The sequence below is a fragment of the Sarcophilus harrisii genome, chromosome 2 (assembly GCF_902635505.1).
Source record: "Sarcophilus harrisii chromosome 2, mSarHar1.11, whole genome shotgun sequence".
NCBI classification, from domain to species: domain Eukaryota; kingdom Metazoa; phylum Chordata; class Mammalia; order Dasyuromorphia; family Dasyuridae; genus Sarcophilus; species Sarcophilus harrisii.
This window is the reverse complement of record NC_045427.1, coordinates 154842201-154857091: the sequence shown is the minus strand read 5'-3', so window position 1 is coordinate 154857091 and position 14891 is coordinate 154842201. Positions and strand designations below refer to the sequence as shown.

The following is a 14891-nucleotide window of genomic DNA, read 5'->3' as shown; positions in this document are numbered from 1 at the left end:
CATTTTCTGGATTTCACATGTAATATATTTGACAAGATTATAGTTTATACAATTAGTTCACAGTACCCATATTTCATTGTAAAGTTGGATTATTTTGTATAATGAGTAATATTGAGTGACCTGAATTAACTTCATATTCAAACAACATACAAATTAGTTCAAGACTATATACCCAGAAGGTCAAAGGTGTCAAAGTGGGTCTATTGAAAATTAAACTGTAAGGCTAAGAGAAATTAATTGGTAATTTAATTTTGGAGTATTTTTCTATGTGTGATTTAGTTTCATATTTGGAAATAAGTGTTTTGAGCAGCCACACATGTTTTCTGAAGGCATGAATGAATGATCAATAACAAATATCTGTTGATTTCATAATATGTATAATATATTGTGGCTAGGTGTTGTAGTCTAGAGAAATGGAAGATAGATGTTTTTCTCCAAGAATATTAAGTCTTTGGAAGAGGATAATGATTAGAAAGAAGATGGGGTAACAATAGGTAATGCAAATTAAACCAATTCTAATTTGAGGGATTAACTAGAATTCTTATAGCCTCATAATTTATAGAGACTTCTTGTGTATATACAAAAGATCAGAAATGTAAGGGATGATATCTATAGAAAATACAAAGTACCAAACAAAAGCTCATGAGCCTTACATCTAAATAAACTTTGGTTTGATAAGTCTAAGGTATAAAACAGTTCATTAGAGAGATATAGTAATTAGTCACTCAAAAGTATTCCTTTGGAATAGAAGTAGTAATACAAAGGTTTTATGGATTTTGGAATTTGAGATTTTTTAAAAAAATGTTGAACAGTTCTCTATTATATTTCCAAACCTCAGTTCTGATTCAGATCACATAAGTTTGAATTTTAAAGAAGGATGAGGAAAGAGATTCTGTTGAAAAGTTGGTTTTTGTTTTTTTAGTCTCCAGCATAGCTATATGCTGTATTGAGAAAAAGTCAAAGCTATATGCAATGTGTAAGATTCTATTTAATTTTAAGTTCATATAATAGCTTGCTTTTTCTATTAGACATAAATCTCATTGTCATTTCTAATTTCTAATTATGTGACTAAGCATTAAGAAAATTTAATCACATGAGCATATCATAATTTAAGATGACCCTATCAATCTAAAAAATCATTACCTACCTCATACTTTAGCTTACGCTGAATGGTACCATTGTGAAGTTTTTCATTATCCTAGAAATGTAAGAAAAATTAAGTTATCTGCTTTTCAAGGGAGAAAAACTAGTTTGATTAGAAATATTTATGAGATCTAACAGTGAACTAAAGAAACATGCTTGTCTATCAAGAATGAAATGCTCCAGAAGAGTTAGATCTGAGAACAATTTCACCACTCTAGAAGGTTTGTGCTATAAAACTATGTATACCTTTTTGCTCCAGGAATATCACTACTAGATGTAGAGATCATAAACAAGGGGGAAAGAATCTATTCGTACAAAAATATTTATAGAGGCTCCTTTTGTAGTGGCTAAGAATTGAAAATTGAGGGGATGCTCATCAACTGGGGAGTGTCTGAATAAACTGTGGTACATGATTGTAAGGAAATATTACTCACTATAAGGAATGATGAATAGGATGGTTTCTGAAAAACTTGGAAAGACTTACATGAACCGATAAATAAGTAAACAGAACCATTGTACACAGTCACAGCAATATCATACAATGAACAACTGCATGAGTTAGCTATTCCTAGCAATACAATGATCTAACACAATCCTAAAGTATTCAAAAATTTAAAAATGCTATCTGACTTCAGAGAAAGGATAAATAGCATCTGAATACAGATTGAAGCATATTATTTTTTCAACTTCTTTCTTTTTTTCCTTTTGTTTTGTTAATTTTCTTCCACAAAATAACTAATCTGGAAATGTTTTACATGTTTGAATATATATATAACTTATATCAGATTGCAACTGTCTTAGGAAAAAGAGGAGGAAGGGATAGATTTTGGAACTCAAAACGTAAAAGGAAATGTTTTAAATTGTTTCTACATGCATTTGGGCAAAAAAAAAAAAAAATTAAAAACAAAAAGGGAAAAATTTCCTAACTAAAAGACATGAAAATTTAAAAAAAATACAAACCCATTAGAAAAATTTTTATTCATAAAATAACTAACTATAGCTCTACAGTTCTCACCTTGAAGAGATCTGAGATATTCATTCATCTTATAAAAAGTCCAAGTATGAATACTAAAAACATTATTTCCTGAGGACTGTCCTCACTATATACTAACAGCTAAACAATGTACTTTACTGATAAAACTGGACTGGACTATTACTAACATCCATCAGCACTAAAAAAAAAAAACATAATATTCCTTGTAGTATTGCGTGAAATGGACTGGAAGCCACAGCTGTATCCTTGTGGAAGAGGAAGGAAAATGGACACATGGTCACCAAAAATTATAATTATGATTTTGAAGAAATAAATATGTAAAAGTAAGCTACCTTCACTTCACAAACCTTCCAATCTTAGGATACATTAAGTGTTGGTCACAACCTGCTCATCTTGATCTTACCAAAGTTTAGTAAACTAACATTTGGTTTAGTAGTAACGTATTTTTATATTATTACTAATGAGAAAAAAAAAAAGAGGGAATCTGCACAGAGAATATTTTTTTTTCAATGAAAGGTCCTTTTGAAACTCAAATTAGTCAAATTTGGCTTACCTTTCGCATTTCTGTAGACTGGGAGAAACACATATTATCTCCAGTACTGGGATGGACACTCTGTAGACGCCGCTGTACTTCTTCTTCAATGTAAGCATTAAGCCTGAAAATAAATTAGGGGAAAAATCCAAACTTGGAATGTTTTTAAGGACTATGGCATATTATTTCATTCTTATACCCCCTGCCCTTCTTACTTAACAAACTTTATTTTTTAGAAAGACACAATTCCCAAACCTAACCTCAACTAAAACAGACACAAACTCACCATCTGCAAACCTTTGCCCAAGGAGACTAAAAAGTGTATATATAATAGAAGATTCTTCTCACAATTAAAGAGAATATCTTTGACTTCATATGAAATTTAAAATCCCTATTGTACAATTACCTGCTGTTGTTTGTCTTTTGTTCTTGAAGAGGACCATGACATCAGGGATGTGATGCCATGACATGCAAGTGAACTGGATTTTAGGGAAGGAGAGAGGACAGAGCAAGGTCACCTGCCTCCTTTTCCCCTCCAGTGCCATCTGGATCCAGCAGCCAGATATAGATCAGGATGACTAGAGATGGCCCTGGATGCAGTGGGAGACCTTGGCCTTTTTAAGCTAATGTCTCAACAGGTCTCAGTCTGACTGGGGCTGTCCCCATTCAGTGACAGGGTTTCTGACCAAAGCAGAAATGACTGCTACTTACATTCAATCTGAGTCATTTAGGACCCAAACAATGGTCAAATGGGGCTTAGCCTAGAACCTAGGTGACATGATATTCTATTTAAAGAATTCTAGAAAATCAACTAAAAACTTATTAAAAATAATTAACAGTTTCAGCAATGTTGCAGAATATAAAATAAACCCACAAAAATCATCAGGATTTCTACATATTACCAACAAAGCAAGAAATAGAGAAATTCCTAACAGACTAACAGAGGCCTCCACAAGGTTTCACTTAATATGAAAGATGAGGAAAAGTTAATTGTGTGAAAAAACAAGATCCAAGATCTGCTTCATATACAGTACCTATCATCAACCAGTGGAAGCAGAGGAGACTGAGATTTTGCTGCACTGGCTGGGGAGTTGGAGGGAAATCGACTCTCCCCCAGGGTTCCCTGGCACCTTTTATGAATACCATCAACTTCACATAGTTTTTGCTTCAGCTGTTGAATTTCCCACTCTAACCTGTACAGAAGTGAACCACACTGAGTAATCAAAAGCTTCATAAGAATCCCCAAATACAATGTCAAATTAAGTATATATCTTCACATGCTTAGCATTTATAAACTCAATTAACATCACACTAAAATCACTATGGTCAAACATACATACAATGGTGTCATTTTGAAACATACCAATTGCACTTATATTAGGAGAATCATAAACTAGTGCTCTCTCAAATCTAGAATTACATATAATTTATTGCTTATAATTTCAAATTTACTTACCTGAATACATGTTATATATGCCCCCCACCCTAGGGGAAAAGACAGGGTAATCTTTGTCTTCTGTTTTCTACTAGCACATAGTAGGTACTCGAAACTGATTAATTACATTGAATTACTCTCCCCTCCACCCTCCCTGTCATCATGTTTAAAAGTCATACTCAATAATGACCATTGTGGTTTACTATCTAGAAACATGATGTATATGATATATATAACTACAAATTGAAGACAATGAAAAAATATAAATGGGGGACAAATCTCTATTTTAAAACTCATCCCATGATGCTTTTGAAGATTTTAAGCTTCTTTGTATCCCCAGACAATATTTCTGCCCATTTCCACAAAAAAAAGCAACAATAGCTTTACACTACCAAAAGGGAAGTGCCATAATACATTCACATTACTTCCTGCCTTACCCAGAAGTAATGAGCAGGGATAGGTAGAGAAGAGATCGTTTATGATAATACAAGAGAAGGAAAACAGTTATGTTAATGAACCTTAGTGAGGTGGTCAGTTTTGTGACCTTAGCACACCTAAACCCTGAAAAAAACTGGCACTGGCATTAGGGTGGGGAAAAGAATTTAAAGGAAATTGTTATCTCACATTTCAAATACTATGTTAGATGTTTCACTTGTATTATCACAGCACACCACAAAACATACGAATGAGAAAGTTCCAACAATTGCTGCTTGAACCTTGGGGCAAAATTAATAAGAGGACCATAAAGTCTTAAATCCACCCATTTGAAAGTTTGAGGAAAAACAACTAAAAATGATTTTACTTCCAGAATAAATCTCAAGACCACATATAACATTTTGAGGGTATTTTAGGGCAGTTCAATAGCAATGATAAATACCACTATAATTCTAAATAATAACTCTTCGATCAATACAAACTTCAAATACATATATTTTCAGTGAACTCCAAACATTACTTACTGTCAAAACTCTATTGTCACTGACAGATCATAATTAAGTCTCTGCAGTTCTATTAAGCATTCTGCTCCATACATAGGCCCTATCTTTCAACTCTTCCACTAATTTAAAGAAACTGTCAAAATTAAGTAATCAGATATGAAAGGATTTATTTTGGCAGTGATTTGCCATTAGATTAATTGATATAAAGTTAATTTTATGGATTACAGTAACATAAATTTCTGAAAACAAATATTCATCTGGTTCTTTTGAAAACAATTTTCCCAACCAGCTCCCAGAATTAGTAGTTTTGGTGTTTTGCCATTTTCTTTGCAAGTTACTGAAAGCTCTTGTTTCCATCAGAAAAATATTGTAACAATAGAGTAGTGTGAAATAAGAATTTCTGGTTCATGTTAGGTATAGTTTTGTTCTGACTACACGGAGCTGTAGGATTGCATGTTATACATGGTATAACAATTCTACAGATTTGACACTTCATCCTAATGTTTTTCTGCAGTGGAAGCAAATTCCTGAGCCCAGAATCTTTTTCACTCATATCATCCTCCCATATTGAAGCCACAGGAATTTTACAAGGGCCCAAGAAAATTCTGATACTGCTTTTATAGCTCACAGAACTTTGATCCTCTTATTCTTTTGACTAGGAATTTGCAATTTCAAACAGACCAAGCCTGCAATTACATCAATGCATGCTGCTGTCTACCATATGCTGTATTATAGCCTGCCTTAGAACTGGAAGGGAGGACAACTTTCCCCTGAACAAGAATCCTCTATGGTCAACTAACATTTGCTTTAAAACAAAACAAAACAAACAAACAAACAAAAAACATTTTTGGGCAACCAATTATTAATAAGTATTTCTTCATTTTTAGCCCAAACTTGCCTCGTTGCAACTTCCCTATGTTGCTCTTAGCTCTACTATTTGGGACTAAACAGGACACGTGTAGCTTGTATTCCATATGACAGTGCTTCACATATTGGAAAATGGCTATCATGTCTCAGTTCCTTCTTCTCAAAGTTTCTCTTCTTAAATTTGAGATTTCAAGCTGTGTAAAATAAATCCCTACTTTATCAAATCTGTTCTTTAAAATTATCAATTGAATCAATGCATAATAATAAAAAATAATCGATGTATAATAAAAAGACCATTGAACACTATGTTAGGAAATTTAAATTCTAATCTCTATTCTGCTATTTAGTTGGGTGAGTTTAACATGATCTCTTTAGGAGACTCAATTTCTTAGGACTCAATTTCCTTATTTGTAAAGAGAGTAGTAGACTCAATTATCCTTTAATAACTCTCAAATTCTATAAGTCAATGAGTCTGAAAAATCATTACATTAGCACATTTTATGCTGTAGTTTATGTGTGTGTGATAGCCTTTTACTTTTGTAAGCTCTATGGTAGCAGAGAGTGATTTGTCTGAACTTTGTAGTTTACATATTACCTAATATTTAGTATTATCATATAGTAGGTATTCAATAAATGTTTGCTGAAGTAAATGTTATACTTGTTAAAAAAAAACAGCTATTATTATTGTAAAATTTACAAATAAGAAACTTATTAAAACATAATCTGGTACTTTGTCATATGATTTTTTAACAGGTCACTTATCTATTAATGGCTTACTTTAATATATAGTAACGAAGTCTCTATTATATGGTCAGCACTTTACTAGACATTGTGCAGAGGGGCCAAAAGAAGCATAAGGTACGTCTCAAACCCCTACCGAATTTGCAGTTTCATCAAAATAAAAAGAGATTCTCATTCATAGCAATTAACAAAAGACATTATATTACTGCATCAAAATGACTTGATTCATAAATAAGGGTACTATTGGAATCTAGATAGAGAGCTGGTCATCATAGAAAACAGAACAGCATGAAAACAATAAGAATATGAATGAATATGTGAAAGGCCCTTGGGTTCACACTATATTAAGAGAGTGTATGAAAGAATTGATGAGGTTTAAATAGAAGTTAAAATCTGGGGCAAGGTGGAAAGAAGAACAGTCATCAAATATTTAAAGGACTTTTATACAGAAGAAGAAGAACCAAACTTGTTCTTGGATCCAGAGGGTCTAGCTAGGAATAAATGTTAAAAGTTTCAGAGAGGCAGATTTAGGACTGGGTAAGGAAAAAAATTGCCTAATAATGAGAACTGTCCAAAACTAAAAGAGTCTTTTTTAGATCAATAGTTCTGTCTCAATGAATATCTTCAAACAGAAGCTAGATGGCCATTTGTTAGCCAGGTTACATTGGAGAAATTATTTTTAGAAAGGTGAATTTATTTTTACTTACTGGATAGACTAGAAAAAGAATCTGAAGGCAAGAAAAGACATTTTAACAGTGTTTACCTTGTTTATGCAATCATCATTATAAGACAGTAAACTTTCTATTACAAAAGAAAATGTAATACATTTAAATAGTCTTGCTTTTATCTGATTCCTAAGCTGATACAATACCATTTAGTCAATTATCAATGAATGGTTTAACTTGTGGGAAGGATGGAGGGAAGGGAGGGAAGAAGAGAGGAAGGAGGGAGGAAGGGAGGAAGGCAGGGAGGGAGGAAAGGAGGAAGGAAGGCAGGGAGGAAGGGAGGGAAGAAGGAAGGAAGGAAAGAAGGGAGGGAAGGAAAGAAGAGAGGGAAGAATTTTCCCCCCTCCAAGGCCCAACTTATGAGGCAATTTCAGAGATGGACAAAGGAAAATTTCTTTAAAATTGGAGAATTCTGATCTAATAATTGTATTCATGAAGCAAAAAAAAGCAAAGACTTCTCCAAAACAGAAGTTCAATACCCCAATAGTTATCTGTAAAACACTGTTTTCAATGTGTCTCTCCAACACCATTCTTTAGGTTCAACAAGTAGGTCCCTGAGAATCTAAGATGAAGAGATCTGAGTTTTTTAGAGTAACTCTGCTATTAATTATCTGCATCATTTGGGAGACTCAATTAACCTTTCTGCTCCTGTTTTCATCTCTGTAAAAATAGGAAGTTGAATGAGGTGAGATCTGATTTAGACATTCTTCCTACTAAGTCACTACAATTTTCTCCAGTGTATCATTTACACTTGAAAGGAAATGAAACCAGAAATCCTGATCAAGGATTTAGAAAGCTTTTAATTGTGCTGTGAATCCATATATGCTCTACCCATATTTTAATTCACTCCCTATTTTTTGGCCATTTTCCTGGAAGTGTCACCAATTATGAGGTCAAGTTCCCATGCCTTGGAGGTTGTAACCCTTTTATTTCTGTAGCTTTAGCTCTTCAACCTCACTCTCCTGGATTGGCAACCTTCTTCACCTGTTCTGCTACTTCAGACAATTACTCTAGAATTGGCTTCTGTCATGAGACTTTGAAAGGAATGATATTTTGAAAAGGAAACAGTGGCAACTAATATATTATGACCTGCTGGTCATAAGATACTAACCTAATTTTTTGGCAGGATTACAAAATAGATAGATGGGGAAATGAAACAGCTAAAATAAAGCAAGATTCCAATTCACTTGGTAAAGTTTTTCATAAAATCCTTGGGAAAAACATGGATAGATGTCTTGGACTAGATATATAGAATGAATTCAGCACTGTTTGAATAACAGACCAAGGAATTGGTCAATGTGATCTGAGAACAAGATCTCTAAAGGAATACTGCAGTAATAGGAATATGCCTTGGGTATTGTGGGGTTCAATATTTTTTATCAGTATTTTGACTGAGGGACTAAAATAGCCTTATCAGATTTTCAAATGATACAATACTTTCCACTTTCTGGGATAGCATGTTAGCTGTCTCTCTCAGTTTCATGTCATTTGAAAATCTGGTATGCACATATATCTGAAATGTCTGCCAGATCTCCCCAATAGTGTAAAGTTCAATATAAAGTCTTACATTTGGTAAAAACAACAACTGCATGACAAGGAAGTCTGGTAGACAACCTTTCAGGTGAAAAGATCTAAAGGCTTAAATAACTACAAGATCCATATAAATTAAATATGAAATGACAACCAAAAAACTCCAAAAAAGTTAATCCTAAGGCTATGTTAATAGGAACCCAGTAGTCCAGAATGAGGGAGCAGTAATTCCTTCTATACACTACTCTGCCTGGTCAAATCACATGTGGAGTATTACATTTAGTTCTGAGAGCTACGAGCTACTTTGAGAAGGGACTCTGACCAATCAAAGAATGTGTGAAAAAGGACAGACTAAAACAACTAAGGATATTTAGCCTAAAGAAGAATCAAGGAGGTCATTATTCAAGTACTTGAAGGGGTGCCACATACAAGAGGGATTTGAGAGGTAGAATTAGAAATAAGTAGTAGCAGGGACTGCTACAAGAATATGAATGGTGACTACTTGTTAGGGATATCGATAGTGGTAGAGGTGATGTTGGCCATTATATGGCTGGCTATAAATGACCTATAAGGTCCTTACCAATCCATAAATTTTGTGAGATAAAAAAGTACTAAATATTCAAGTTCTGGACCTCATTTAGTAAATAATTAAATTGGGATTTGACAAAAACACATAAAGCAGTTTGACAAAATTAAGGTATAGAGGAAGAAAAAATGTTCTGGATTATGGATACAGGGACAGGAGTTAGTAGTCTAGAAATATAATCATCTTGTTTTAAAATTGTTGGAAAGTAAAGCAAGGGAAATATAAAATGACATCTACCTGAATTTTTGTGGTCTACTAACAGTTCTAGAAAAAAAAGAGATCAATGAAATGAGTTGGGCCCTGACTGGAATGAAAAGTCAGGAAGATGCCAAGAAGAGGGGAGGACAAAGAGTTGGGAGTGCATGGATGTCTTTGTGACAGTATATTAGTAAAGGACTAATACAAAATTAAGAAAAAGAGGCTTCCCTGCCTGTTGTTCCCTCGACTCAACAGCTATGAAAAAAAGCTCTGGTGTGATGACAGTAATATAACTTTCCAAGTGTTAAACATCTACCTGAACAAATGAGTAGAACAGCTGGAGTAAAGCAGGAGGCACAGGGTAGGAAAAGGTGATGGAATATTACCTTGCAAACCCCTTGTGGACTCACTACCTATCTATTTGATCTCTATTTACATGAAATCTTCTATTTTCATAACCAGGTCAACTGGCATACTACGTAATGGATCAGGGTTTGAAGACTACTAAAAAAAGAATCAGCAGCTGTATTATAGAAGGGTGCAGTGGGACAAAACTGTCACAGCACTCTCAAGCTGTCAGCCTATGTTACACCTTAGCAAAATCTATTCCATCCAAATATATAAATCTAAAAGCAACCTTTGCTTGGCTTCTGCAGGTGTGATGACATTGGAAAAATCACTCCCCCACTGACAATGGAATATTGCTTCTGTTATTATAGAGTCCTAATGCTAAACATCAAGGTAGTGAGAATAGTTGACAAAAGATTGGAACACCAAGCTAAAGCCCACACTATGTTCTTATGTCATACAGCATGGCTTCAACTGAGAGCATGACCTCTCCTTTTTAAGTATCCTAGTTCTAGCAGCTTTCAGTGTGCATTTTACTTAGTCTATCCCTAGGGTTTTTCTTAAACTACTCATATATTTCTTTGTAAGAAATAACTACATTCAAGAGTTAGAAGAAAATTCCAATCTTTAAGCTAATAGAATTATCAAAATTTGGTTGGGAATTTACACAAAAAAATCTCAAACATAGAAATGTCCCCTTCATAAATGTCTCCAAGGCAGTAAGATATTTCAAGGTTTGCCTAAGAGTCTCCCATCTACTCTGAATTCTGCCATTTCTCTGTCACATGGAAAGATTTATCACTGGGGTTGCATGGCTCCAGGCGCTGAGAGCTCTTTTATAAGACCTTAGCACCTAGTTCACATTAGACCCAAGGGTTTCTACTAGTCCCAGGCATAGAGGATTTTCTACACTAAAATTTAGTTTTTCTATGTAATGATACCTATAAATATCTATAGAAAGGATTGGCAGAAAACACTTGATTAATGACACTTTACAATAGGAAACTGTTTCAAACAAGATTCTCACAATGGGTAAAGTGCCTCTGAACATATTACTCTGATAAACCTTTTATTCAGAGTATAAAATCACACTTTCACAGATACAAATGGGTTGGCAAAGTTCTATGAACTGAGCAACTTGTTCCTAAAGACTTCATACATGAAGTAAAAATTCCCGAAATGATGACTGTTAGCATTAAAAGTACTAAAGTACCGCCCCCCCCAAAAAAAGATTTAGTTTATAAATTTCATGAGGCAAGGGGAGTGTCCAAGAATAATAAAATGGCCAACATTAAAAGCACTTCCTCAAGGGAAAAGAGAGTGGCTCCCAACCTCACCCCTACATTTTAGACTACTGGAGGCCATACAAGTCTAAGATAAATATTTCTCAGGAACACTTGTCAGATTTGAGGAAAATTAATCAATGTATGCTTAAGAGAATAAGAAGTATTTCTGACCACTGAAATAGGTCTTCTAGAAATAAACCATTTTCCCCATTGTAACAATTCTTAAGTTCTTACCTTTCTCGGTCCTGTTCTAAGGCTTTTCGTTCAGATTCTAGACTAGCCCTGAGATCTGACTGTTCACTGTTATTGCTATTGAGAGTGGCCAGTTTTTGCTTCTGTTCTTCAATCTCCACATTTAAAGTAGAGCGTCGCTGAAGCGCGGTATGTCTTTTTTCCAATTTAGCGACAGCCTGTTCTAGTGCTTCTCTCTGTTGTTTCTCCCTTGATTCAAGGATTTCCTTTTCCTTTTTCCTAACTTTCTCTTCCTGACGTGCAATGTTGGCAGTGAATTCAAATGTAGCTTGGAGTTTCTGCAGCTGGTTGGCATTGGCCCTGTACTGGGCAAGCTGTTTCTCTTTTTCTTCCCTTTCTTTCTCAACTTGATAAAGAGTGTTGTCTAATCCAAGAAGGCCTCTGTCAAGGATTTCAAAGGCTCTTTGCTTCTCTTCCAATAAAAGTGGCAAAAGATTCTGTCTGAGGTATTGAAGCTGACGTTTTTTATACTGCAGCCTGTTTTCTGTTGGCTTTATTTTCCCCAAGTCTTGGGCCACTTGTACTGCCTTCAAGAGAGTTTCATCATTTACTTCGAGCAGATTCAAATCTTCAGTGACACCTGTTAAAATTTCCCATTCATTTGCCACTTCTTTTTCAAGGAGATCCCGCTGCTGAACTAGTTCCTTTTCCAAATTAGTCAACTGTTCAAGTTGCCTTCTCTTGAAGTTCAGGAAATTAAGCTGTGCTTTCTCTAATTCTTCATCATCTTCTTCCCCCTTAGACTGGGCTTCTTTAAATTTCAAAAGAGAACCTCTGATTTCTTCAAGGTCCCTTATCTCTTCTTCCAACCGCTGGACATCACCATGCTTCAGAAGTTGTATCATATCTTGTTTCTCCCTGACTTCTTCTTCGAGATGGGCAACAAGCATCAACTGCTCTTTTTCCTGCTCCTCAAGTCTCTTTTTTTCTCGTTCAAACTTGGCACATTGTTCATCTTTTTCCTTTTTAAGTCTGTCAAGTTCTTGGAATATCTGTATCTTCTCAGCCTTTTCATTGTTATTGAGTTCCTGTAGCCGTTGGAGTTCTTCCTTGACTTTGAGAAAGCTCTCTTCTTCTTGCCTTTTCTTCTGAAGCTCTATCTCCTGCTGTTCTCTGAGCCGTTCTTCTTCAAATTTTTCTTTTTCAGCTAGCAAATCTTTCAGCCGATTCTCAATATGAAAGCTACGGCGTTTCAAGCTCTCCTCCTGTTTCCGGATTTGTCGCTGCACTATTTCTGTTTCCTTGCGTTGTGACTCCACTTCTTGTTGCATTCGTTCTAATTTTGCTTTGTCTGATTTTTGTTTTTCTTCCATTTCTTCAATGAGTTTCCTAAAAATCAAAATATAAATAAGGCATTAAATATTTGCTCTTATTTCTCTTAGTAAATACTTTTTTTCCAAAATGTAGGAGACTCTTAACATCCATCATTTTAAAAGGGACTTGCTATTAAAAACAAAAACAGTTGATCAGTTGCATATTTTCCTCATTTAAAGAATGTTACCTCTATTTAACTTGTATATTGTAATGTGCCATTAATAACATTATTGGGGGGGGAGGGGAACCTCTGGGCTTAGGAGAGAAAGTAATATAAGTTTCAAACTATAATCATTATGTTCAATTCAACAATGAAAATCCTTGGAAGTGATGATTCTGGAAGTGTCAGATATAAGTGACTCATTCTAATTTGGGACAAAGACTAAAATCAAGAAAATCTATAGTTCTATTCATCTATTTTTCTTTTTCCAAGTTCTGCATATCATCAAACATTTTTCTGCCTGGTTAGAAATAATCAGCAATTATAAATTACCTCATACACATTATGAGAATGACTGAAGTTTATTACTTCGTACTTCAGAAGTACCCAGTAACTAGAAAATTAGAAAAGCTTCCCCACTTATTAATACACTAAAACTAAGCTGTGATCATAATGCACTTTTTAAATGAAAGATAATCTCCATTTTATGCAAAATCTCAAAGAGAAGCTTGGGATTAGGATTGGCTCTGAATCAGTAGTATAGTTACCCATAAGGATATTTATATATGGCTTTGGTTTCCTGAGTCAGCAAACATCTATCCCATAAGAAGTTAAAAAGTAGAACTGTTAACAATGTAGGAGATAATTACCCTATTTATGGAACTGTTTCATAATTTCTAACCACTTTCCTCATAAATTTGAGATCTTATAAGTTAATATTTGCAACGTTTTATTGGGGTTTTTTAAATCACTCTATATATGTCCATTATCATCATCCTTGACATATTGATTTCCCTGATTAAAAAAGAAGACAAAACTTTTATCCATCAACTTAATTAGCAGGAAATAGTGGGGGGAAAAATCTGATGAGACAGTAGGTAATCTTATTTAAAAGGAGAGATAACAGATTATTCAAGTATCTCCTTTAGCCACTTACAGCTCTATCACACTTCCTACCCTTAATCACATTTAGGTTACTTAAACAAACACAAAAGTAAAAATCTTAGTAATCTGCATAGATCTAGAGCTAGAAAGGACCTCAGAGGCTTCCATATTTAAAGAACAAGCTAAAATAATGAAACAGTTTTAAAAAAAAAACCCTCAGGTTAGCAGCTTTAGAATGCAAGAAAAACAAACATTTTAAGAGTTATGGAGTGTGATGTCCAAAGATACAAAATACAAATTAAGTCATCTGTATGACTACAATTTTAAAAAAATACAAATTTAAGAACTACAAAGTGGTAGAATTTATGTACATCTTACCTTTTATTTTCTAATTTTTCCAGTTCCTCACGCTGCTGTCTCTCAAATTCAAGCCTAATAAAATCAAATGTAAACAAGTCACTTTGGGATAATACATTTTTCTACTTGTTCTCTTTAGACATATATGCAATACATGTGCAAATATATATACAAACATTTATACATATTTCTATTCAAACAGATGTCAATTTTAAAAGCACTGTTTTAATTACAATGTATTAGTAAGCCTTTAAGTATTTTATTTGTTCTACAGTGATTGAAAAAAGTTTTCTTTGCTACAGTTAGAAATAAAATGGAGTGTTCCTGGGTGCTTGTATTCAAAATGAATTGTAAATAATTTTCTTGAGAAAAAAAAAAACAGTATTTAATTATACTAATTAAAATAAAACAAGACCTCTAAATGATAAGTACTATTATTGCAAGTCTACATGTCTACTACATGCAGATGTAGTCACCAATAAATAGAAATTAAGTTTCTCTACCTTAAACAGATTGGTCCTTTAACAGGAAAAAGACTGCTAGGGGAGGTAGAAAGAAAGCAAAGTGATGAAAGGAATTAATAGGGAAGAAAATCATTAT

At 34.0% G+C, this 14891-nt stretch overlaps 1 protein-coding gene across 5 annotated transcripts in view; it reads right to left on the bottom strand.

The window, feature by feature from the left end:
• The window catches only part of KIF16B (kinesin family member 16B), a 340481-nt gene that overhangs the window by 96538 nt on the left and 229052 nt on the right, over nucleotides 1–14891 (bottom strand). The window contains exons 18-23 of one of the 5 annotated variants that reach the window (XM_031951076.1): nucleotides 14795–14830; nucleotides 14313–14366; nucleotides 11558–12904; nucleotides 3704–3862; nucleotides 2691–2793; nucleotides 1148–1198 (exon numbers count right to left, since the gene is read on the bottom strand). In XM_031951076.1, the coding sequence (XP_031806936.1) occupies nucleotides 1148–1198; nucleotides 2691–2793; nucleotides 3704–3862; nucleotides 11558–12904; nucleotides 14313–14366; nucleotides 14795–14830 (1750 nt within the window). The remainder of the gene's footprint in view (nucleotides 1–1147; nucleotides 1199–2690; nucleotides 2794–3703; nucleotides 3863–11557; nucleotides 12905–14312; nucleotides 14367–14794; nucleotides 14831–14891) is intronic. The other 4 variants (XM_031951077.1, XM_031951079.1, XM_031951078.1 and 1 more) reach the window with 4 other exon arrangements.